The 26,391-nt window shown below is 39.5% G+C and overlaps 1 protein-coding gene across 8 annotated transcripts in view; it reads right to left on the bottom strand.

Moving 5' to 3' along the window:
• Window positions 1-10,379: 10,379 nt before the first annotated feature.
• TRPM3 (transient receptor potential cation channel subfamily M member 3) overlaps window positions 10,380-26,391 on the bottom strand; it is a 271,182-nt gene continuing 255,170 nt past the window's right edge. For 6 of the 8 annotated variants that reach the window (XM_069880809.1, XM_069880805.1, XM_069880807.1 and 3 more), the window contains 3 exons: window positions 25,820-26,019; window positions 24,541-24,673; window positions 10,380-17,534 (listed from right to left, as the gene is read on the bottom strand). In XM_069880809.1, the coding sequence (XP_069736910.1) occupies window positions 16,085-17,534; window positions 24,541-24,673; window positions 25,820-26,019 (1,783 nt within the window). In that variant the 3' untranslated portion in view covers window positions 10,380-16,084. The remainder of the gene's footprint in view (window positions 17,535-24,540; window positions 24,674-25,819; window positions 26,020-26,391) is intronic. The other 2 variants (XM_069880811.1, XM_069880812.1) reach the window with 1 other exon arrangement.

The raw sequence follows: 26,391 nt of genomic DNA on the forward strand, positions 1-26,391 counted from the left end.
GCTTTTAATGTAGCACAAAGAAACTAAAGATTGTAACTAGAGTTCCCTCAACCTTCAAAATACAATGAAACAAAATGTAGTGTTCATTATACTGCTTAGTTCTGAAAGACCTGAGAGCTGTGCAGGAACTGTTGAACTACTCATATTAAAACAGGCTTATTGTGCTGATCCCATAGTGACTTAGACAGATAGCTGAAGAATGTCAATAAATATCTATTTATAATTTAAGTAACTTACTGTGGCTGAGTCTGTGACCCTTTTGAATAAACTCAACTCAATTAGAAAAAGACTATTTGGCTGAAGCTCAGTATTTTGACTAATCTCATATTAATTTACTCCTGAAAAATTATGTGCAAAACATTTTAAAATATCTGATTCTCAGTCGCAGTCTAATTAAACAGAAGTAGAAATATTAACTTCTGACTTCCTAAACCTGAGCAGGGACAAGTCTGGCTTTACTTTGCCACCTAAAATCCTGTATGTGGGTTTTCCTTGAAGCCTTGACTGAACTAGGAGTTTCAAGTGCTAGTCACAGACTTTTACAAAACGTGCTTCAAATACATATGTGCAAGAATTAATTTCTCAGAAAGGCATTGGGATATGCTACAGTTTGTTAGAGAAACTAAAATGCCCTGCTGTTTTATTATGTGGTCAGAGAGAATGAACTGCTTGCAAAGAGCCAGAGCTAAGAAAGCATTTTGTTGATACTTGACAGATCATTCAAGCAGTGAGTGATTACTAATACTAATCTACAGACTGTTTTCTAAAAAAGATGAACTTCAGAAAAATAAGTTACTGTATTAATAAAAAATATTGGCCAAAAATGTCCTGAAAAGTTACAATCATGCAAAGCTTGACATTGCTCTCCCTGTCTTTTAGTAATTTGCCTATTTTCCAGTGCCATTTTTAGAAAAATTAAGTGCTATTTAACTTTTAACTTTTTAATTCTTTTTCTTTTGTGGGAGGGTGGTGGTGGTATAAATAAATGCAGATAAGAAAGTCACAGAAATGCATGAACATGTCAATGGTTTTAGGGGAGAGGGAGGAGGTCTTGGTTTAGTGTACCGCAGAATATTTTTCTGATATGAAAACAGAAGTTTGCAGGAAAGACTGGGGAGATCTGAGAGTGATATGACCCTTTTAGCTGGTGTTCATAATCTACCATCTGTACAGTAAAAGGCACAAAGCTCAAAGGACTCACTTGACCATCACTGTACCAAATATCTCAAAGAACTCACACTACCACAGCTGCATTCCAATACCATGCAGATGACAACAGTTATACTGTTGTTAGGAGCCTATGAAGCACTCAATAAAACTGTGCTCCTTCTGTGCATCAAAATCCAAGTAAATCTGTGCCAAGAAAGACAATTGACAGTCAGCTTACTGAGTGGGCCTCAAGTGGTGGTTTGGAACAAGTGAATGTATCTTAATCAACAATATGGTAGAAAACAAGGTGTAAAGATGTGACCCAAAGATAGGTAACTGAAGTAACAAGACTTAAATTGCAGCTAAAAGCTCTCATCTCAGGATGTACCTACAGACTAGGATTATTAAAGCAACCACCTCAGCAAGTGCTTAACTCTTCTTTTACAAATCTAGCAAGTGCATAACCCTTCTGTTACAGATCTCCATTTCTGCCTCTGGGCCTTTGGTTTGGAAGCTGCTCTTTTATGCACTGAGGCACTTTGCCTCCCCCTGCAAGAGACTGATGGTTTATGTTATGCCCTCATTTAGGACAGCAGTAACCATACAGCTTATATAAAATGTCCCGTGAACTCCTCAGAACCTCCCCAGTTGAAGCCCCCCCACCTTGTTTAATCACATGTGTTATAAGCAAAAGGCAGGTACAGATCCCTCAGGGACAAAGGCACAGCACCCAGCAAGTAAGAGCTTTGGTGTTAGGTAAAGTGTAGCATTACCATGGTGGGAACCCCAGATGACAACACTAATCAAATGGGGACCTGACACAGTGGAGCCTGCTTGGGAGTGAAGCCCAAGGGGAAGCACTAGAGGGGTGGTAAAAGCACTTGCACTGATTAACATATCATACATATGCAATGCCCTGTTTTGCTCATTAGTGAACTAACTGAAATAATGCAGGTGCTGTTGTCCAGTTCCTGAGATCTGCAACTGGCCTTCATGTTGGTGCTCATGCAGGGGTATGTGCAGGTGAGGGAGTAGCAGTTACTGTAACAGAGAAATAAGGCATTCTGGCAACTCTACATGCATGGATGGGGGAGGTGAACTGTTCTGGGTTACCATAACAAGCCTCCTTGAACCCTACAGCACCATAATATCTCTTTGTGCCGTGTACTGCTCCCTGTATAGCGGGTGAGCCATTACTCTGGGACAGCCTACCCTTTTCCTGCTGGGAGCTGCATGGCTGGGATTTGTGTTCAGTGAATAACTGTGGCTCTTGTGTCTAAGCATTACTATACAGATCGGAAATAGTTGTAGCATTGTACACTGCTTAGCTACAGCATCAATTTTACCAAAAGGGTGCCTAATCAGACACCCTCCAAGCTCTCATCTCCTGTGTCTCCTGAAGTTGCCAGGAGAAAAGGTGGCAGCTGTTCACCCTGCATGTCTACATTAGCCTCATGAGTTGCTGTTTGGCTTACTGAGCCATATGTGTATGTGTGGCAGGAGTGGGCTGACAGGTGTCAACAGGTTGACAGTTGTAGTACTTTTATTTCGAAGATTTGGCTGTGGAAATTGCTTGGAAATGATGATTGAAAGGGGGAGTAAAAGGGACTTTTACTCTCAACTTTTCATTGACTACAGCTCTGACTAATCATCAGCTATGAATCACTATAACTTGTGGGCACAGGTACACTTTAGGAGATTGGTATTAGATTTGGAAATGCGGCTATCTATAATAATGGCAGTAATAGAAATATATTCCTGCAGTGTGCTTGCTATAACTGGAATGAAAGGTAATTATAAATCCTTTTATTTCAGACCTGATTACTAGGACTGTAGCGTGGGCAGCTGGGCCAACATTTTGTCCTGCCACTCTGTCAATAGCTTTTACACACAAATTCAAGGCTATTAAGTTGGTGTGTTTTATTGAAAGGAGATAAAACCTTGCACGCAGCTACTATGTAAATTCTGCTGAATCATTGCAGCCCACAGGGTTTGTGAACCACAGCATATATGAGAAGTGGGCTGAAATGAGTTTTTTGTATAAAGCCATAGGAAAAGTAGGGATGATAGATCCTTTTTTTTTTTTAAAAAAAAAGAGGTGGCTCTTACTCATCTGGGCTTAGATGCTCCTTTATTTGGAACAGAAAGCTATCATCACCGATAACTCCATGCACTGGTAGTGAGGTTGATTTCATTTGCAGTGCTGAGTTTTGCTGCTAGTTATTTAAGTGGGCAGTTTGAGTAACTAGGTTGCTTCAGTGGAACAGACATTTGGCCAGTTTGGGCTTAATCAAGGTGAGACTTCAGTCTTCAAAGTATCTATTTCTCCTTCCATTTTCATTTTTCATACTCTGTTCAGAACGCACAAAACACTGCTGTTTCTTTTGCTACGTGAAGGCAATTGCTTGTGATGAATTTATTTCTGAAAGTTTTCTTTTATTTAGGTAGTAAAATATTGATTTTAATCTCTGTATTCCTGCCAGTTGCCTGCTTTCAGCAAGATTTAGTTGTTATTTTTGTACCCAGAATGTTAAGTGATTCCTGGCCTGGACATGTACATTCTGCTCCCATTTGCATTCAGCTACGGCTGTTCTACTTGCCACAGCAGGAACACATGAACTGGTTCACAGCAGCAGAATAGATGTTGCTTGTGTAATGTTTTTGAATGTGCATTTAGTATTGTTTTTGAATATTTTGATAGTGAAAGGAGGTGTAAAGACTATTGGGCAGAAGGGCATATAATTAAGTTTCAAATTGAAGATGATTTCCACTTAAGCAGTTATACTATTTATGCAGCACTTTCAGTCTTGGAGTTGGAAAAACTGTGAGGAGCATGGATAATGCAAATATACCAGGCACTGCACTTTTTCCTCCAAAGCCTCTTGCTTTACATAGTCTATCCACCTGAGAGTCTAGAGTCTATCTAGAGTATCAAGACCTAGAGCCTATCTAGAGTTCCAAGAGTTTACTTTGGAGGGCTTCCTACTTCAGCCTGCTGGTGTTCATAAACCTTAGTTGGTAGCATATCTCAACCAAGTCTCACTGCATTTCAGTCAGTGATCTTAGGATTCCAGTGTCACCTCTGTTACAGCAGGGGCCCTGCTTGTCCCCTACTGCTCCTGCTCTTTTCTCCTCCTTCCTTCCTTCCTTCCTTCCTTCCTTCCTTCCTTCCTTCCGTTCCTTCCTTCTCCCTTCCTTCCTTCCTTCCTTCCTTCCTTCCTTCCTTCCTTCCTTCCTTCCTTCCTTCCTTCCTTCCTTCCTTCCTTCCTTCCTCCTTCCTTCCTTCCTTCCTTCCTTCCTTCCTTCCTTCCTTCCTTCCTTCCTTCCTTCCTTCCTCCTTCCTTCCTCCTTCTCCTCCCTCCTCCCTCCCTTCCCTCCCTCCCTCCTTCCTCCTTCCTTTTCCTTTCCTTTCCTTTCTTCCTTTCCTTTCCTTTCCCTTTCCTTTCCTTTTCCTTTCCTTTCCTTTCTTTCCTTTCCTTTCCTTTCCTTTCCTTTCCTTTCCTTTCCTTTCCTTTCCTTTCCTTTCCTTTCCTTTCACTTTCCTTTCCTTTTCCTTCCTGTTCTTTCCTTTCCTTTCCTTTCCTTTCCTTTCCTTTTCTCTTTCCTCTTCCTTTCCTTTCCTTTCCTTTCCTTTCCTTTCCTTTCTCCTTTCCTTTCCTTTCCTTTCCTTTCCTTTCCTTTCCTTTCCTTTCCTTTCTTTCCTTTCCTTTCCTTTCCTTTCCTTTCCTTTCCTTTCATCTTTCCTTTCCTTTCCTTTCTTTCCTTTCCTTTCCTTTCCTTTTCCTTTCCTTCTTCCTTTCCTTTCCTTTCTTTCCTTTCCTTTCCTTTCCTTTCCTTTCCTTTTCCTTTCCTTTCCTTTTCCTTTCCTTTCCTTTCCTTTCCTTTCCTTTCCTTTCCTTCCTTTCCTTTCCTTTCCTTCCTTTCTTTCCTTTCACTTTCCTCTTCCTTTCCTTTCCTTTCCTTCTCTTTCCTTTCCTTTCCTTTCCTTTCCCTTTCACTTTCCTTTCCTTTCCTCTTCCTCCTCTTTCCCTTATTTCAAGCTAAAGAAATGTGTCTGTGTGACGGTCTCTGAAAGATGAAACAGTGACATCCAGCGGCCACTTTGGCAAAAATGACATGGTGTCATAAAACCAGTGTGACGATGTGCAAGGGAAAGTAAACAGCCTGATGTTTGCAGACCCATGCCTCGGGCATTGTGGTAGCAGCTCAGTCTGGAGTCAGAGCATTCAAGGCAAAGTGCCTCAACTGAGCCTCAACTGAGGCTGAGTCTTAGCCTTGGCTGGGGAAGACAAGTGTCAGAGGAAATATGGTTGAAATGCTGTGTTTCCTTACCATGCAGAAGGCGTGTTTTCCCATGTTCCTCCACTCAGCTTTTGAGTGCTTCTGACTTTCAGCATAAATAACTTCAGATATAGGTAGAGATAACCAAAGTATCCTTTTTCAAATTGGGAAGTTATCTGAATTCATAGATGGCAGTACTTAATGCACTGTGTTACCAAAAATGTAACTGGGATCTTAGGATCTACTTAGAATGGTAGAGAGGTTCTGATTGTTTTGAACTAAGCTGGCAGGCCAGCCAGCTCTGCCCTTAATGTCACATTATGAGGCACAGTGATCTACTCCGAATGTATCTTTAAAGGAAGAGAGCCCCACAGACATAGGGATATAGGAACCAGGATATTCATGGCACCATGTAAGCCCAGCCTTCCCCAGGTCAAGTGTTTTGCTAGTTTCTATACCTATCTAAGCACCCAGAACTAAGTTCTCAGTAAATATGATTCTTCAGTGCCTGCATAATGTTAAGATTTGTTAGGATCTATAAATTAGCAGTTTATCTGCTTCACCTTATCTGCAGGACACGAATATGTACATTTTCTTGGAGAGAAGGGGAAGAAATTATGGCTTTAAAGATAATGCCTTCATAAGCTTGTCTTGCAGATGGGAGCAGTTAGAGATCAGCTTTGCTCTCTAGTGATTACTGATATGAATACTCCAACATGCCACTAACATCTCTTCTGTATGTTGCTTAAATATGCAAGGATCTCCACTTTATTTACTTATTTCTACATGATTTTACTGTGGGATTTGTAACCTAAAGCACTCACGACTCTTGCAATCCCAGCCTTGATCTGTATCTTGAACTGGCAATATATTGGACATACCTAGAGTAGACCTATATGTTATAGCACACGTACTAGGATCGTTCCACCACATCTCAGATAGGAAAGAACACAAAAGAATGGGGACTAAAGATAACCCTCTGTCTCCAAATCTTGCTTCAGCAAACTGGTGATAACCCATCCCATGCCCTTTTCTTCCTCCCTCTTTTAACTGTAACCATTTTCTCCTGCCAACTCAGTGCTGAAGTTAATAGACCCAGGTGTATCCATCCATCCATCATCCATGCCATCCATCCATCCATCCATCCATCCATCACATCCATCCATCCATGATCCGCTAAGGAGGTAGCTTGCACCCATTCCTGATGCTGGTGCAGATAACTGAAGTATGCATTACACAGCTAGTGTGAGGGCTACTTATCTTATGCTAAGGCTAGGGTGCCAGTCTGAAACTGCAGAGTTGCCTGTAAGGCTCTGTCTGTTTCCTCCGTCATCTCAAACAAAATGGAGACCTGTTAAAATTTTTATCATCAGTGGTCAGTGAGTAGGATCAGCGATTTGTTTCCCCATACATGTCCACAATGCCTTATTGCCAGAAAACACCCAGGCATTTTAGAAGAGATTCTGTCTGGGCTAAGGTAGGCTTAGTTTATTATCTAGACTTATTGAGAAACCTGGTAAATATACAAAAATTTCAGATAAATGTTTAAAGGATTGCAGTGGTAATAATGTAGGCCCTAGCTATGCCTCTGCACAGTGAGGAAAGGAATGTCCCTGCATTGCTGTGTCCTTCCAACAGTGCCTGCTGCTTCTCTCTGGCATAACTGAACTGGGGAGGAAACGAAGAGAATCTGGTTAGCAAGCCAAAACAACTCAAGGAGAAAATTATCTCCTGGGGAACTGGGAACCAGGTCATGTTTTCTAATCTTTGGCCCATTCTTGCAACAGGGCAGCTACTCACCATTCCTCAGACGAGACTGGAGGAAAAAGACAGAATGTCCTTTTAGATATTAATCTAAATCCACTCAGTGACTCCCCTGATATGGGAACTATTTATTCCATAGTAAGCACAGATTAGCCATTGTTGCTATAAGTTGTTTATCTAAGTTATGATTCTCTGAGGGGCATGCTATATTATTCGAAAAATTAGCATGGTAGAAATGGGTTAATCATAAACTAACTCTATTGCTAGTTGCAGAGCTGTGGTATAGTTCCACGAGCATCCACTCTTGAAAAAGGTGGAATCTAGCCATATAGTGTAAGAGTGGTGTGAATTTTAGAGTTCTTCATTCATAGTTTAGTTTAGGTGGACTAACTTCCCCATTCCCCACTTGCACAAACTTTACATGCTCCCTCTCCTCCCCAAATTACAGTGCAGTTACTGTAGTTCACCAGCTGTGAGCTAGAATTCAAGTTTGTGACTAATATTTCTATGGCATTTTTGAAGAGAGGAATTCTTCAATCAGATTTACTATTTTTACTGATATTTCCAGAAGACTGATACTTTTTGCTAAAGGTGTAATTTTAGTTTCAAGATTTTCATTAGTGAATAGTGAAATGCTACATTAGTGGTTGAATTTTTTGTCATCTTTGAAACAGAGAGAAATAAAGGATTATGTGATAACATTTTCAGTAACATCCTTTGAACTTTGATATGTTAGTTTCCAAGCCTGTTAAGAAAATGCTCATCTTGTACACTGAACAAAAAACACTGGAATATTTGGTAAAATAATTCCATAACCCCCACGGTCTGATTGAGTGGTGTGTGTATGTCTGTCTAACATTAGCCACATGTTTAATTGAGGAAAGGTGCTGTAAAAATTTAAGTCTAGAAAGTGATGGGAGTGTTATTAATCTCTTCAACCATCCGTAAAGTTGTTGAACCTCTTATTTTGAAATCTAGACTAAGAAAGGCAGTTCTCATAGCTGTTTGTTTTTCCCACCTATAGTTCTCTACAATAGGATCCTGTATCACCTGCAGTGGGCTATCTGTAGCTGTTCATTGGCTACTATACTTATTTCACATAAACACATTACAGTAACCTTCTCTCCCAAAAGTATAATCCAAATATACAAGATTTATGCCTGCAGTCAATTACTTGAAAATTTCAACATAATGAAATCCTGGGGTTTTATGACTTTTATTGGTGTTCCAGAAATATAAGCAGAGCAAAATTCAAGTTTGATATGCAAAGATAGTGAAAGTTGCCATAACTGTAAGTTCATGTTGTATTCAGTTATGAGGATAATCAATCAGGGTTGAATGCCATGGTCAATATTAAATGTAATTCTTTGCCATTATGTGTTCATGAGATTAAAATAGACTAGGTAGTTGCCCTAAAGGCTACAAGGCTGCAGTTCATGGGAGTGATGTTGCTTTTTCCCAGCACTTCTGAGCTAGCTGAATTTAGGTGAAGTTTGTTACTGTGAAAAATCCCAGGGAGATCAGAGATATAGACGACAAGTGTCTGGGACAGGTTTGGGTTTTGGGGTTTTCTTTTTTTTTTTTTCTTCCCCTGAAGCTTCAAAGCTCTGAAATTCTCCACTGAATGACAATCACTGAGAAAGGTTTAGAAAAAATCTGATTCAGTAATTTAGCATTTCACAGAATCATAGAATCACTAGGTTGGAAAAGACCTCCAGGTCCAACCATTCCTATCAACCACTAAACTATGCCCCACAGCACCTCATCCAACTGTCTTTTAAACACCTCCAGGGATGGTGACTCAACCACCTCCCTGCGCAGCCTGTTCCAGTGCCCAGTGAAAAATTTTTTTCTGGTGTCCAGCCTAAACCTTCCCAGGTAGAGCTTGAGGCCATTCCCCCTTGTCCTGTCCCCTGTTACCTGGGAGAAGAGGCCAGCACCTTCCTCTCCAGAGGTAGCTGTAGAGAGCAATAAGGTCTCCCCTCAGCCTCCTCTTCTCAAGGCTAAACAACCCCAGCTCCCTCAGCCGTTCCTAGTAAGACTTGTTCTCCAACCCCCTCACCAGCTTCGTTGCTCTTCTCTGGACTTGCTCCAGAGCCTCAACATCCTTCTTGTGGTGAGGGGCCCAGAACTGAACACAGTATTTGAGGTACAGTCTCACCAGTGTTGAGTACAGGAGCAGAATAACCTCCCTGGACATGCTGTTTCTGATACAAGCCAAGACGCCATTGGCCTTCTTGGCCACCTGAGCACACTGCTGGCTCATGTTCAGTCGCTGTCAACCAACACTCCCAGGTCCCTCTCCTCCAGGCAGCTTTCTAGACAGACTTCTCCTAGTCTGTAGCACTGCATAGGGTTGTTGTGCCCCAAGTGCAGGACCTGGCATTTGGCCTTGTTAAACCTCATGCCATTGGTCTCAGCTCAGTGGTCCAGCCTCTTCAGATCCATTTGCAGAGCCTCCCTACCGTCCAGCAGATCAACACTTCCACCCAGCTTAGTGCCATCTGCAAATTTAGGGTGCATTCAATCCCCTCATCCAGGTCATTGATAAAGACATTGAACAGGGCTGGACCCAGCACTGAGCCCTGGAGAACACCACTTGTGACCTTTCCTTGTCAGAAATGTGAAATAAAGAGCAGTTCTCTGAAACGTTCCTCTCCCAAAGCGTGACTGAACTGTTCTGTGCAGAGCTGTTTTGACTATCTTGATACCTTTCTTATTCAGATATTTGTTTCCTGTGTTTCTTTTCCATTTAGCTAAAAGATGTTATTATCTCAGCAAAGGCTTATTTGTGGAGGGCTCTTCAGCTACAAGATTCAGCAATGCCACCCATGTGGGGAGACTACCAAACAAAGGAGCAGAAGAAACATACTTTTCCAGTCTATGTAGAAGCAATTCAGAGAAGATATGCAATCAATGCTTCTGTTTCCCACCTTGCTGAAATGGTAGGTACAAAGAAACTTTTCTCTCCTTTCAAATAAACACACTAAGAAGTATGCCTGTCTTGATTCAAACTGGGGTCTGATATTAGCCAGAATAAGGGACACCTGAATGAAACCTTCTTTTAAAGGTGTAAAGTTAGAACTAGAGCAATAAGAAATCTCAGTGAAAAGCACCTGCCATTACATTGTAGCTTTATTGCTTTGAAAGCAAAGGACGGTAAATAAATGCTCGTGTAAGAACAGGTGTTCCAAACTACATATCTTTTTTTTTTTATTGCAAAACAATTGTTACAGAAATTTCAGAAAGTTCTACTGTAGTAATTGTCAACTTCTGCTTTTATTACATATCTAAACACAGTCTAAAAGTGCATTGTGAATCCAGCAGACCTTTGGAAAGGACAATTAACCTTAGTGACACACATTTAGACAAATCATACTTGAAAGGCTTCATATTAGTAGGAATTTGTTTAAAACGATATTTTAATATTTTTTCTCCCTTTATAAAGGATTGTTATACACTTACAAATGGTAGCCCAAATAATAAATGAATAGCTATTAGTATAGTATATTGCAAACACTGTTCCAGACAGCAGTAGCAGCATAAAGACTCTCCTTATGTACAACAACTGTAGTGGTGGAAGAAGGATATAAATTTAATACAATTTACTCATGTGCAGTCATAAAATTGTATTTCATAGCCAATTCTCATTTCTTTCCCTTCCCCCTCCCTACCAAATACTAAAATAAACAAGAGTTATCACTTCCCTGCAGCAGAAACAGCAGCAATTTCATAATCAAACATATTTTTCCTAATAGCTTTTTGAAATAAGTACTGTGTGGCTCTACAAGAGATCTGAAAGCATACAGCAAAAAAATAAAAGGTCAGAGACTGTTTCAGAACCAGCTTGGCTCAATGGCTCAGTCATTAGACTTCCCACTTGATGATGATTTAGCATAATATCTGTGCCATGACTCAAAGTAATATAGAGTTAGAAATACAGAATATATCCATCCTCTGACAAAAGTCAGAGTACTCCATTGAAATCAGTGGAGTTTCTGGAGTTTTGCACGAGCATCAGTAAGACTGTAATTGTACTCAATCTCAGAGGAGATGACTGTATGACCTGTAGTGTTCACCCTTGATTGGATATAAAGCAGGATAATGCTCACTGGGGTGCAGAAACTCAGTCCCTCCACATTCAACACTACTACTTTTATGCCAATCCGGGGCAAGGCCAGTGAATGCTATCTAGAGAAATGAAGGGTTTAACTATGTAAGTGGACACCCACAATGGTTTATTTCTGCCCATTTTGGACTGTGCTGTTATTTGAAGTGGAGAAGAGAAAATTCACATTAGGAAGTTTTCCCATCCCTTTTGAAGAAAGTTATCTATACCTGGTATCTTTTAACAGAACTGAAAATGTGGTCTGTGTTGAAACATTTGTGCATATTTGCGCAAAAATGCAAATATACTATTAATTTTTAAGTAGGGGAGAGCTATCACAACTGCTTAAGTATTCCTAGCAGGAAATCCAGGAATGACCAGCTTACATCTTCTCTTCTGGTGATTATCAGATATGGAACCTGAGCAACATAACAAGACATTTATTCTTGTTTTGAAAATTTGCACCATGGGTTTACAGAGAATTTTTTTTCACTGGCTTGCTCTAAGCTAGTATCTTTGATAACTTCTGCTCTCAGGACAAGATAGGTGTTTGCTCCAACTGCAGTCATTGGACTAAGGCTGTGTGCTGCTACCAGCACTTTTTTTTGAGCAGTTATTTGTGTAGCTGCATTTTCCATGTGCTGACAGTTTCTAAGAAACAAATCATTTTCTTCTCATACAAAAAATATACCTAACTAAGATATTTATCCCCTGACAAAAGGCTATCCATTCCACAAAAGGTACAAATCAGGTTTGTATTTTTTTTTTTTTTTTACCAAAAGATCTATAAATGGAAAATGAAAAAGAAGCAATCTGTATCTGGAACCCAGAGGGATTTCCTTATGTGGATGAATGGATGTTTTGGTTTTTCATTGTATTTTCAAATTATCCCCTCACTGCCATTTGTTAACTGGCACTTGTGCTAAGAACAATAATGTAGCACCTTATCTCTTCCAAAAAAAGAGAGCCAAATGTCTGAGCACTGCTGTATGTTCGCACTTTATGTTGAATATTTCAATTTAATAAAATACAATTGTCATTTAAAAATAATAAAAAAATCACTTTGTTAAAGATCAAACAGAATGGAAATAATGTAAACATCCAAAAGCTTGAATTCATTCCTAACTGGATTCATCTTTACAGGCAAGCAATAGCAAAATGTTAAGTCTTGTAGTAGTCCAAAGAAACTTGTGGAACGATGCATGCATTTTCATTGACACAAAAAAAGACTGGACTGTAAGGAAGAGAAACTACTTCAGTCATATCACACTGTTATTGTGAAAGAATAATGTGCTATAATTCAATACCTAGGACAAGTGTATACCCCAACTGTAGAATAGCATCACTTAAACTGGAAACAACAGAATGGATTACTATAGGAAAATATTTATAAAATACTGTACACCGCTTCTGCAGGCGGCCAGCATATGTAAACAAACAGCTAAGTTCAGTTGAGTTTCAAAATATTATTGAAGTTCATTCATCTTATAATCTTTTGCATAACATGCCAATTCATCTTTCACACTACCACAACTCACCTGTCACAGCCCACAGTGGTTCTTTAGAGGTTTATACATCAGCTCATAGAGACATGTAAGTGGCGCTATACAGAGAAATCTGTGAAACGTACCAAACTCACACACTGTGACCAGAAATGCATATTCCATATGTAAGCTAATAATTGGATAGTGGAGCTTAATGATCAATGCAACATGTGCTATTTTATTGAATGTTACAGATTTACAAACAAGACCTTATAATGTGATATTAAAACTGTCCTGTAACGTTCACTAATATTACCACATGTCACAACTATACTGGTTTATATATGGGAGATATGTATATATCTGTGTGTATATATCTATTTCATAAGCTATCCTTTGATACAGAATATGTCATATGGCACATGCTATAGCTACATGATGATGGATAAGGCTTCTACTTCCACTAAATGGTCATAACAATATCTGGAATGGGAAATCTGGTCCCATTGCAAGGAATGGGTGTTTTATCATCATATTCAAAAAAGAGCAGTTTGATGTAATGTATAAAAAACAAGTGAAGATAAAATAATCTAACATCCATCATAATATATTCTATAGACACTACATTGGATATTAAATGGGAAACATTCAGGAAAAATAGTGTTATGACATCTTGCAATCACACCTCTAACATCTGAATTTACATTTTATATATAATGGCAATTTTAAGAGGTAAATAAAGTGTTCTGATTCATTTTACCTGGAATGTGTGCTCCAGATCAGTAAAGTGCTGTATTCTCAACATTTATACAGCTTTTGGGTTTGGCAAATTCCTTTACCCTGACAAACTAAGCAATGAAATCTACCCCAGAGGAGAGCCCTATGCCTTTAACTAATTCACTAAGCGTTGTTGAGGAATTTTTAACGAATCTGAAGTTCCTCTAGAGTAGGGCAGTAATGTGGTGAAGGTGGAAGATTCCATGAACACTTTTAGCAGACATTCGTAAATTAACAAAGAAAATAAAGTGAGAATATCCCCCTCTACTCACCAAGGATAGATAGATTTGGACAAGCCTTAGGAAAAGGCTGCTAACAAAAGTTGGCACATTAGAAGCAGATTGTTAAACACAAGTTCCTTTGCCTCTGGGCATTTTGCTATGGTTCAACAATCAGCCTGTCACAAGCACGCTTCATAATGCATAGAAAGGTTTCTGACCTTTCTAGGTGTTGCCATGTGACCATAATGTTGCACATGGATTGCAAGGCAATTGCATAAACACGGTGTCTTGGTGGAGTTTAGCTCATCAGTTTAGCCTGATCAAACAGAAGAAAGCAAGGAATACGTTGGTGCAGGAAGTATGAAACAGATTGTGCTTTAAGTCCCCATGCAGCATTTCTTTATTTCCTGAACTTTCCAACGTAGTTACTCAGTAAATGTTTCCACTTTCTCTACCTCTTCTTGAGGCTGATGATTACTCTTATGTCTGGGTTTGTTGGCCTTCAGACTTATTCTAATACGGTGCTCAGTTTCCCAGGGGGAGATCCCAGTGAGAAAATGTCAGCCTGCATTTTCAAAGCTGCCTTAGAGATTTGGAAGATAATTCCCATTTAAATAATGGGAAATATGTACCCCACTCACACGTGTTCATTTTTATTAAGAAAAACAAGAGCTGGTTCTACAGAGATGTTGGTCATTGTAGAGATATTTTCATTTTTGATAGTACTAGCTTCAACTCTTTACAAGCTTTAAGGTTGTGCCTTCATAAAGGATGTGAAATTTTGATCCAGTTGCAGTTTATGCTTCTCCACCCTTCTCCTATCTTCCACATACCCTTTCACCTGTGACCGTTGTGATATCTTCTCACGAGAAGTTTGAAAATCTGGTTGACATTGTGAACCCCTGGAATGTGGATGGGGTCAGTGAAGTTACAACTGTCTCCAGCCAAAACCTGTAACTGCACTGCCGTTCAGATGTAATTTCTCTTACTAAAATGCACAGTTCATGATATGCTGCTGAACAGTGGAAGCCTAGTCGCAACTAATGGCTTTTGCTTTTTACAGACACCTGCAGTTTCACTTTGGTTCTTTAACTTACCTTAAAAACATATATATTTTTTAGTGTTTTCCAGTCTTCTGCCAAGAATATTTTCCCTTAAGGAACTTCAGTGTAATTGCATTTATATGGATTCAGACTGCTCAGTCTTGTACACTTTGAAATGTTCAGATACAACCATGTCCTCATGAAAAAAAACCCCGACCAAACAGGTGTATATTTTCAGGTGAAAGAATGACGTGAAAAATTGGTAGCTTAAGTGGAACAGCAAGATCAACCTGGTAGCAGCCTGGTGGATAAACCTACCCAATTCACTAGACGTAATTAAGTGGAGCAGTGAGAACCTGACAATATTACTGTGCTCTGCTCGGATCACCCTATTTTTTCTGTTCCATCACATCCTTTGATTTAGTGAGACAACATATTGATGACAAATGTGGTAAAAAAATAAATATATACTATTCCGCTTAATTACATTCATCCTGAGCTTGCTCAGCTGTGCTAGAATCTAGAATATGTGTTTTATACAGGAAATCACACCATATTTTAACATAAATTCTTCCTTCATTTAAGTTGCAGTACAAAAGGCATTTCCCTTTCTGCTTTTGAAAATACAAACTTTTTGTGGCACTAGAAGTTGATACAAAAAGAGACAAGTGAATATTATGGTTGTTGTCTTGATTGTTATCTTGTTTGTCTTTCTCCATTTCCACAAGTTTGGGATGCAAAGGATTTGGGAGACTTTAGGTTTGTTTGCTGCCAGTTCCTACAGAAATAACAAATGCTTTTCATCAGTCATCACAACAGTGAAACAGATGAAAAAGTCATGATTGAAGATTAGCACATTTAATTTGTACATCTCTTTTTGCCAGTGAATTCCTGCATCCTAAAAACTTTAATAATGATCAAAGATCTTAGGATGCCTTCTAATAAAAGGCAGATTTCTCAACCTATAAATTTACTTCTCGTGACTTCATAAAGGGGGTTTGTTTTTCCTGTTGTTACTGAAGTCTTTGTAAAGCTTTCTTCCCTCCCTTTTTACTTAAGCGCAAATGTCAACTGGGTCAAGATGCGGTAACTCAGGGGGCAATGCTGAGACTGACAATGTGCTTCCTTGACCGGAGGATAATGCCAACTGGAGTTGACATGGAGTGACATATGAGTTTGGTTTTTTTTTTAATTCTGCTAAGAAAAATGGACTGGAGAGCAGATGACCCTTAGACTGCCAGTAAGCTTTGTCTAGGTCTAGCTGTGCTTGCTTTCAAAGCTGCGAAAGGCTCCTGTTCTTGACAGTCTCCTCATGGACAGGTTGTCCCCTCTGCTCTCTGGCCTCGAGGACTTACTCCTCTGGAAGGGGTTTCGCAGGCCTGCTGTATTTCGCTGTCTGTCAAGTTTGTCACTGATAGAGTAGCTCTTCCGTGTGTGCTGTGCATACAACATGTTGGATTCCTCTGCTGAGTAGCTGTTGGCCCGCTCTATCTTTGGAATTGGGATGCTATTGGCCAGAGTTCTTGTGACATTGCTGTCTTGAGGAGATAAGGGGATCCCCTTCTTGTCTTTGGCCTCAGTATCCTCATGATCAGAGCTCAGGTGGCTTAGTTCAGCTTCTCTCTCTGGGTGGCAGCATCCCAAGTCTTCTACTTTGCCCCCAAGACTTCCAGGGAAACTGGCTCTCTCTGCGATTGCCTGGGGAGCGCTCACACACCTTGTGTCTATGCAGTCCGTAATACTTGTGTATTCTGCTGTTTTGACTGGGATGCCAAGACTACTGAAGTAGCTTCGAGATGGAGAGAACATGAAACTGTGAGATTTCACAATTGGTGTTTCCTCCAGAATAAACGGAGTTGTAGCCAAATAACGACTGCTTTTAGATCTCTCTAAAGTGTGATACAAGGGAGGGTCTGAATCCCAGGGGATTTGGCAATCTGTGATTTGTGAATAGTCTGAAGAAAATGCTCTTGTTTCTATTCCAGAGGATTCCTCATAATCAAGACTCCTGCCAGAAATTTTTTCGCCAGGTGTACTGCTAATGTATGCACTGTTAGCTAAAATGGAAGAGGTTATGTGAGCCTGCAGAGCTGCATCTCCAGTACCAAGAATATTTACGGAGCTGTCAAGAGGCTCTGTGTCAGAATGCATCTCATCCATGGCAGAGACATAGATATCTATACAAGATGAAGGCCTTCTGGAGTCTGGGGCAATTGACAAAGTGCTTGTAGGAGCTAATGGAACCTTTCCTTCTTTTGCTATTGAGTGGGAACTGATAGCACGATGTAGGCTTGGAGATCTTTCCTTAAAAATACTTTCAAACTTTTCCAGCCCACACTTGTCCTTCACATTTGTTGCATAGAAAGAGTGGCTTCGCATGCGGGGCATGATCGTAGGAGATGTTGGGGACATGGACTCCTCTCCTGTGGGATCTATGCTCTCTTGAAGCTTGTAAGTATTTCCTTCCTGGCTATTGAAGCTACTCTGCCTCACAATGTAGGCTGCATCAGTACAGTCGGATGAGGTCCTGGATCGTATCTTGGTTGTCTCACCTCTCTCTATGCCAGTCAGTTTTTCTAATGCAGTCACCATTTGTCCCATCATATCTTCCAGCTGAGCAAGCCTGATGTCAACAGTCTGCAGAGAGGCCTTCATGCAGTGCTCTCGCTCATTTACTTCTTCCAGTCGCATGGCCATGTTCTCTACCCTTAATAAAGGGAAGAATTAAACAGGTTAATTTCTGCAAAGCAGTTACGTTCAGCTAATAGATCACCAAAACAGATGAGAACAAATAGGTCTTCAAATCCAACCACTGCCACCTCATCTGCTCTAAACCACTTCTAGAAGTGGTTCAGTAAACAAACACCACTCGCTCAAGAAACTGCTCCAGTGGGTTAAACCAGGGGTGTCTGCTGTGTAACGTAGATAGGGGTTTGAGTGTGTCTTATTACAGATACATTACTATGATTTGCTTCCTCTCTAATGCTAAAACTTCTAATTACAAACGAATAACACTTAGAACAGACACCACATGATGTTGTTCCCTGTGGTGCCCTAGATGTGACCACTGCAGCTAACTGTAGAACTAAATAAAATAATCAAAGTGGGCAATATATCACAGAAGTGGGTAACAGAAATTTTTTTTCTGTGTTCACCTGAGAATTAAAGGAGAAACTTTCTTTGTTCTCTGATTAATTTTTAGCTCAGATACACAGAAAAAAAAGTATCAGCTGTTGCATTGAAGGTAGGTTATATCAAGTCAAGTATGCATGAAAACTGCAAGGAAGAGAATGCTAATCAAACCAAATACAGCCTGCAGAGGTGCACACACCCTAACATTGCTCTGTTACTGTGATTGTGCCTTGGATAGTCTGCATTAATAGTTTAGGGATTTAAATGATGGATTTAGAAGTTATTTATTAGCTACCTATCATAATATATAAATAAGAATTTAAAAAATTAATACGTAATAATTGACTATATGTTCCTAATTTAAACTTCAGTATATGTGGTTTGCACTATTGAGCTGCCTCATTTTAAAATGTTTTTGACATTCAAGTGAATTGTGTACCCATTTATGCCTATAGCTTTCAATCATTTCAATTTTCTGGCTTCTAAAATGCTTCTGCTGAAGGATTTATATGGAGTCCTCTGATTTTACACAATGAAATTGCTTTTAGCACAGATGGAATTTCTTCTTATTGTTCATTTCTCTGGTTGTAGTTCCTAGGGTAGACCAGGGACTTCCACTATCTATCAAAGAAGTATTAAAACCAACACCTCTATATAGTTATCTTTGTCTGACTTTTAAGGTTGAAATTCTGAGTTTCTCCGTTACTGTAGACACTGGAAAATGACCAGAGAAGCAACAAATACCAAATGGATTCCCACGCTTTTCTCTTCACAAGTCTCTCACTCTTTACCTGTTAATGCAATTCATACTCTAATGTTAAAAGATGCCCTGTAAATCACAGCCAGGTTTCTGGTGAGATAAATAACATGTTCTACTACTGATAGTAGAATTTCCAACAGGATGAATGACCTGGAACTGACAACACCACAAACACTCTTACTTGCCCAGAAGCAAACCAGATTTCAGCAACGAATAAGTACTGGGCAGCATTAATGCTATATTAATTAATGTACAGCTAGTGAAACACTGAGGTCAGACTACCTCATGGTGATGAGCAACAGCACCCTGCCCACACAAGTGAGGGGAGGGAGGAGTGTGACACCACTCCCTACAGCAAGTCTCACATTTCTGTGAAACACAGGCTTTTTCTGTTGAAGATCATGAGTTTTGAAAGCACAAACACATCAAACTGAATAAGAGGCAGCAACTGTATTGCTGTCATCAGACCTCAAGTATGAATGATCAAGTAATCACTGCTAAGAGATGAACTGGTATTTTCAAAGAATTTCATTATATTCACCTTCTTATTTAGGCACCAGTCTACCTCTAGTTATATGAATGTCTCCAACAAAACTGAGTAATGTAATTGCAAGGAAAAGATACGATTACATAGTGAGAGGGCATTTTATATGGGTTGAATTTTCATACATGTTATTAGTTATCTGAACTGTTATTTTATAAAAGCAATTATACTTTTGAAATATTTATCAGTTAATAATTGAGTGCCTCATCACACACTCTGATTCATTAACAACTGCTTTAAGATGATGGACAGATATAACATAATTTTAGGGCTGTCACACATATGGAACAATTTGAGAAACCATTTGAGAAAGCATTTTACTTGAGAATGCTCAAATTACACCCAATTAAAAACATTCTGTGAAACTAATAGGATAGTCTTGTTTGTTAGATTGATTTTTGCTTGCATTGAGAAATGCACACAAGTGAAATAATTTTTAATGCACACATAGCCTACTGAATTATTGTACGCGGTTACTTATTTGTATCTGGAATATCAGTAGAACTGTCCATCATGAGACAAGTTTTGTATCCTGTGCTCATGTGAGGGCCATACAATGCTACTGAACAGAACTAAAGTATCCCTAGAAGAACCTAGAGTTGTATCTTGCTGCTACACATTCATGTTCATCCTGCCTTCTCCGAACAGGGTCTACTAGCTACTGCCAGAGGTACAGAATGTAAGACTGGTGGTACTGCTGGCCAAGACAAAGAGAGACTTTTGAGATATACGGTCTGTTAGTTGCTAGAGAAGTAATCACAGACATTATTGCATTGATAGTGTTGAGAAATTTATGTAGAACAAGTCAACTAGATAAGGATAGTGCCATCTGGGCACGGCAGTGTCCAAATACAGGATATCTTCTAGAGAAATACAGTCATAATCTGTCCTTAAGTGTTTTAATGAGTGATATTTTCTAATTTTCCTGTATTGTTGGATGATCTTGCATTCAGTGAACAGACAGATAGACCTGTATTTCCTTCAGGAACAGTTTTGATTTAAAACACTGTTTCAAAATAAGAATGCCCAAGTTTTGCTCTGCATTTCTTTTCCCCATGAATTGGAATCGTATAAACTTTTTGGCAAATCTTATAATACCCATATATGATGCCTCCACTGCACCTGGGCTTTTCCTTACAGCAAAATGTATCTGACACATAAGAAGGTGGCAAGCCATCCTGATAGATGGGGATGAGAACAGAAAAAGAGGAAGCTACATGTAAAATGTTCAGTAAGAATCTTCTGCTGAAGCTCAGAAATCTGTAACACTGAAACAAACACAGGCTATCTGAGGACATTATTCAGAAACCAGGAAAAAAACCCAAAAGTCAGAACTGGGAACGTGGCAAAGATCTGCTGTTACCTGTGATAAGCCTTTTCAATTATAGTTTGGGAGATGATGGCTTTTGCTGGCATTCATTTTCGTTATATTTAACCGCTGCACATCAGTTCATCAATAATCTAATTAAAGTAAAGATTTAATGGAAGTAAGGCACTCTTTTCAGAAGCAGACCTCTTAATTGTATGCTAGAATTAGGTTCACAAGTCTCTTTGTGGACCCAAGTCCATTTTTAAGGCACCTGCCACAAAGACTGTAGGCACTAGAAGTCACTTACAGGGATACCCACCCTGCTTGCTATAGGTCACTGTAGAATGGTTTTATTTAAATAATACGTGGATATTAGTTCCCAAGCCTGTCATAGGCTACCGGTGTTTTGCTTGACATCTATTGGTAAAGCATTGCTGGTGCCAATGTTCAGCCATTTTTATCCACATGCATTGGTTTTTGCAGGATAAGGATGTTTGTTTGTCTTGGCTCCATTTGAATCTGAAGCCCAAGACCATGTAACTCTTTGTGGCCACAGAGATATGCTGCTAGGTTCACAGACCTTTCCTACCACCACTCCACCCTGTTATGAATCCAAACCTATTTCTGTGCACTTCAGCCTTCCAAAGATGACATGATGCTACTCCAACCATGTTATCTGCTTTAAAAATACTGTTAGTATGTAGCCCTTCTCCCTTTGGAATCAACAGAAGGTTTCACGTTGGGCTTGAAAGAGTTGAGACCTGTTGATATGGAAAAAATTACTACTGATGAGATTGCTTTAGTGGCTTTGTGCCATATCAAGAAAAATAGTGCAGATGTTTTTGATCATATTACACATGTCCTTGTGCCAAAATGTGCCACTGAAAGTTTTACAGTGACTAGAAAGGCTCTCCAGGAAAATTCTGATGCAATGAAGGGAATTTGTCCAACTTGGCTTTCCTCATGTGTCTCCAGGAGATTCATCAAGATTTGCCTAATCTGAAAAATGCAGTTAATGGAACCATTTACACCCAGGTCAATGCAGCAAGAAACAATATCTTTTATTCTTTTTTGTTTTCCTGAGCCCACCTAGGCTGAGCCTCAAAGCAAAACTCTTCCCATCTCCTGTTTCCTTTCCAGTACTCTCTCTTCCAGGTGTCTTGGGCTTTGCACCTATGGTGTGCAGCTGTTGTTTCTCTAAGTAGGACCTGGGGCACTCTGATAAATCCAGTTGCAAGCAAGAATTGCTCGAGCAAGAGGTGGGCATATCACATATAAGTGGAGGAGAGGGAAGGTAGTGAGCAGTCCCGGTGCACGTGCAGATATTTCACACAGGGCTTGTCCCAGCCCTTCCTTCTCCTTGAGCCTAACTGCACCTTCAGCTTCCTGCAAATGGAAGGTCTTCAGAGGGAACTTCACTCACATTTGCAGGGTCTTCTGATTCGATTCTACTTCATGTAAAGCTGAGTTAATTGGACAGACAATTAAGCTGATATCTCATGGCTATAATGTAGGTACTGTGCTGGGTGTACTACTACAGGCTAATGACTGGACACTGGAAAAGGAAACTATGCAGTCCTAGATTTTCCTGTTTTCTTTGTTTTATGTCTTGTTAATTGTACAAAACCATCTTCATATGGAAAGTATAAAGTGCAAATCCAGATTTCAAATATTTGAATGCTCAACACCTTAGAAAAATGAAGTTTGGTGTCTTATATCAAGAACCCTTCAAGGGACACATCTCTGACCATAAACAAAGGCAAAATAATAGACCTAGGCAGTTTTCAAAATGTGTGATATTTAAGATACTTTGATAGCCCAAACTTCTCGAACATCTCTAAAGTATCCCTCAGATCTTTGAAGTATTTGCATTTGTCTTGTGTGGTAGAGCATTGAAGATGGTTTGGCAAGGAGAAAAGAGAGCTACTATGAGGCGAAAACTACATTTGCCTGGGATTTCATTGCTGCAAGTCCTAGTAGTGTGCTTGGGTCTGGGAGTGGCCTCTGTACAGCATGGGGTTGATTCCTGGGTCTTCCTTGCAGGGGTAGGGCATGCTGGTTTCCACATTATACTATTGGATAAGGTAAATGGATTTTTAAAGAACTCCTCCTCTGTGGGTTCAAGTGCTAATCTTCATTTAGGATTCATAATCATGAAATATCTTCTGGAATGACCTGCTTTAAGCCATTCATTTAAAACAGACATAATGATTCTTTTTCTATAAAACAGGGCCAGCACAGAATGCAAACGCAGACTGTTAGACATTAATTGTCAGGGACTCAGAGCACTTGCCTAATGTAGGGGAGGCTGCTGCTGGATTACTTCTTATTTACAGAGGCTTCAAATATACCTCTTCTTTCCTTGCCTATGCCTGTACAGAGATTTGAACTTGCATCTGTGACCTTCAGGTTAGTTCTCTGACCACTGGAATATCAGAACACAGGAAAATAACGGTACCCAGTTGGACCACAGACCAGTTCAGCCTTTTATCTGACTTTGAAGCATATATAATTCTTCTGCCCTTATAGTCTCCAGTCTTTACATGTGCTCTGCTCAGGAACCTCACGGACTTCATACAACCTCTATGTATTTAGCAGTCCTAATTGGATTTCTCTTCTGTAACCTTGCCTACTCTTTGTTTGAAGCAGAGTAGAATTTTAGCTGGACATAATCAGCTTCTTATTGGTCTCACCAGCTTTCAAGAATTTGCTCTGTTCCACTACCCAGTGCATGAAAAACATCACCTATTTTTGTTTATTTTGAACCTATATCTTGTTCTGGTAGAGATGGCAAACAATTGATTTCTGCCTACCCTCTCCTTGCACTCATGATTATATAGTCCTCTATCATTTCATTCCTCGTTCGTCTCTTCCAGACCAAGTAGTGTGGGATTACTTGGCCATTCTTTATGAGAAAGCCATTCTACTCCTTACCACACTTTCCCTCCAACAGCCTTTCCAAAGTGTGTATTTTAGGAGTGCTGTTTTCAGTAATGCAGATGGTAAAGGGATATTATATTGGCTAATCCTACTCTGAGATAGATTTATTTCAAAACAAAATTAAAACCGTGTTTCCTTGCCTACAGAAAAAATATTTTAGGTATAGCTGCATCAGAGTTAGTGCTAGAAGATATGTATAAGGAGAACAGTAAGGAGAACTGTGTAATTGATTACAATGATAATCCATCTGACCTCTGTTATTCAAGTTAAAGTGGAGTATTCAGGAAACAGAGTATTCAGTGGTTCATAAGTTTTATGAATATCTGACAGGATATTAACTTGAAATATTTATTGGTAACAGTGCTATGAATCAAACAACAAACTCTGTCCTCAAAATTTAGGTCTGTTGCTCAGTGGCTGTGAGATGAAAGTATATAAGCACCACAGCAGATGAACAGATTTATGAATTTTTAGGACTGATGAAGACTGGCAGCTTCCACTGAATTAATGTATTACGTTTGTTCTCTGTGCATTTCATTGCTGTAGGTGAAATGTCTAGTTCCTTTTGAATTAATGGCAAGATCCCTGTTGCTCTCAATGAAACTAGTTTATCTAGCAAGGCCATCCTGAAACCGTTCTTTATCTGAAGGGCTAAATGCTAAATACGTAGCTTTCATCAAGGAACTCTCATGTACTCTCTCATTGTGTTCTCAGCACTTGTGCCCCAGAGTTATACTCTAAGAACTGAAATGCAAGAATAATTTGTGCTTCTCACTATGTAGGTTGTGTTCTAAAACAACTAGTTAAAAGATTCATATTCTCAAAATTTTGACAAATATTTGCCTTAGCAAAAAAAGAAAAAAAGAGAAGAGAAATTCACCACCTTTTATCACTCTACTTCTTAGTTAAAAGTTATTAAAAAATACCTCAAATGTTTCCTTTTCAGGAGAAAGAAAGAAAGGGTAAGAATGGCAACAGAAACCCATTTCCAGATCAACTTATAAGAGAGAAAAAAAAAAAAACTGCACCTTTCTGAAGTGACACGGATTCTTTCATCATTGGAGGAATTGAATCTATCATCCTTTTCTCTAAAATATTCTTCTATGCACTGCTCTTCAAAATCATGGACTTTTTTCAATTCATCCTCAGTTATGAAAAGTTCTGTGGAAACAATGGAAAAATGTGAACTTAGCATATGAAATTAACTACATTCTTCCTACTGTGGAATCATGGACTAAACTTCCAAAAGCAGGCTTCAATTTTATCTGGCATTTTGGTATGAAAGCAGATAGATGCAGTTAATTACCAAATTAGTGGCTTAAATTATATATGATTCTGGAGACAGAAACACTTAAGCAGGCAAATGCTAAGTGAACATGAATGTGCTTTTATTGCATAAGATGTAAACACAGCTGCTGGTCAGGCCCTAGAGAGACAGTGGGAACCAAAGCCCACCTGCAACATAACACAAGTATAATCAGACTAGCAGACTGCCACGAAAGAAGTCTGAGGGTACAGAGGGTCTACTTGACATAGCAAGAGCTGATATGTGCAGGCAGCAGCAAGGGCTGGGGCAGACAGTGGGATGTGAGTGGGAGCAGGGCAGTCTAATTGTGCTTGCACCTGCAGTGCCACCACAGGACTCTGGCTCCCTCCTCATGGGCTGTGACGTGGGATAATGTTGGGAAGAGGTGCATATCCTTTAGCTCCTTCTCTCTGGTAAGTATATGGGGGAAGGTGGCGATCTTTTACTTTGAAGAACTAAATAGAGAAGAGTGAAAGTGTTATCAAAATAATCTGTCAGGTTTTCCATGATACTATGGGAGTTCATATTAAAGCATCTAGGAGAAACTACTCCTTCAGATTGAGTCAGTGTCAAAGAGAAAATATGTCCACAAAATAATTACTTCTTTCCATTTCTCAGCTCATCTAAGCAAAAAACATCTTGGGGGGATGTATGCAACGATGGCTTAAAAAGTGGGAATGCTCTTTCTGCATTTTCAGAAACAAAACTGAGATCCGGACGTGCGACAGACTGTAAGAATCCCAGCAATAACAGACCTCTAGCAACAGCAAAACAAACTCCCAAAAATCCCAGAAAAATATAGTCTCATTAATGCTCTGAGGAGAACTAAGAATTGGGCAATGCAGATGAAACTAACTGGTTAAGGTACGATTTTTGCAGTTAAAAGTAGTTCTCTGACGGTAAAGTTATCAGAGTGCTGGACTTAGCCTTCATTCATGTTATGCACTGGATATTACCAAAGGCACTGGAATGTACCACTCAGTAAGTTGTCTAAAGCTTACTTAATCCATAGTCTCTCTCATCTGGATCACTTTCATGCTTCCGCCATCTGCAGCAGAGGTGTTGGAATATCATAGTCATATGGCTGAAAATGATCAGAGGCGGTGGGAGAACTGGTCTTTCATGAAATGTCATGATCAGCTGATATCTTTGAAACTTCCATACTTGGTTGGATATCGATTTGACTTCAAAAAATGTATTGCTAGAAGGCAAGAAGAGGAAAATAACATCAGATTGAAATTATTTTGGGTACTTTGCTGAAGGTGATATGACAGGACCAAACTAGACATACTTCACTAATGGTAGCCAATGTTTCTTTGTTGCAAAAAGAGGAAGAAGAGAAGAAATTAATAAGTTTGTGCTTCAGCAAAGCACAGTGGCAATTAGCTATTTCAAAGTATCTTACTACTGTGCACACCTGCTCTGTTCAACCATTGAGTTTTGTAACAACCCAACAAGACAGGAAAGTACTTTTATTCTTGTTTCCCGTATCAGGACTAAATGATGCCATAACTGAACTCTAAATTTTTTTGGCTTCTCTGCTTTGATTACCACTGGGTGTCTGTCCTTGGAA

Source organism: Phaenicophaeus curvirostris, chromosome Z, assembly GCF_032191515.1.
Source record: "Phaenicophaeus curvirostris isolate KB17595 chromosome Z, BPBGC_Pcur_1.0, whole genome shotgun sequence".
Classification (NCBI taxonomy): Eukaryota; Metazoa; Chordata; class Aves; order Cuculiformes; family Cuculidae; genus Phaenicophaeus; species Phaenicophaeus curvirostris.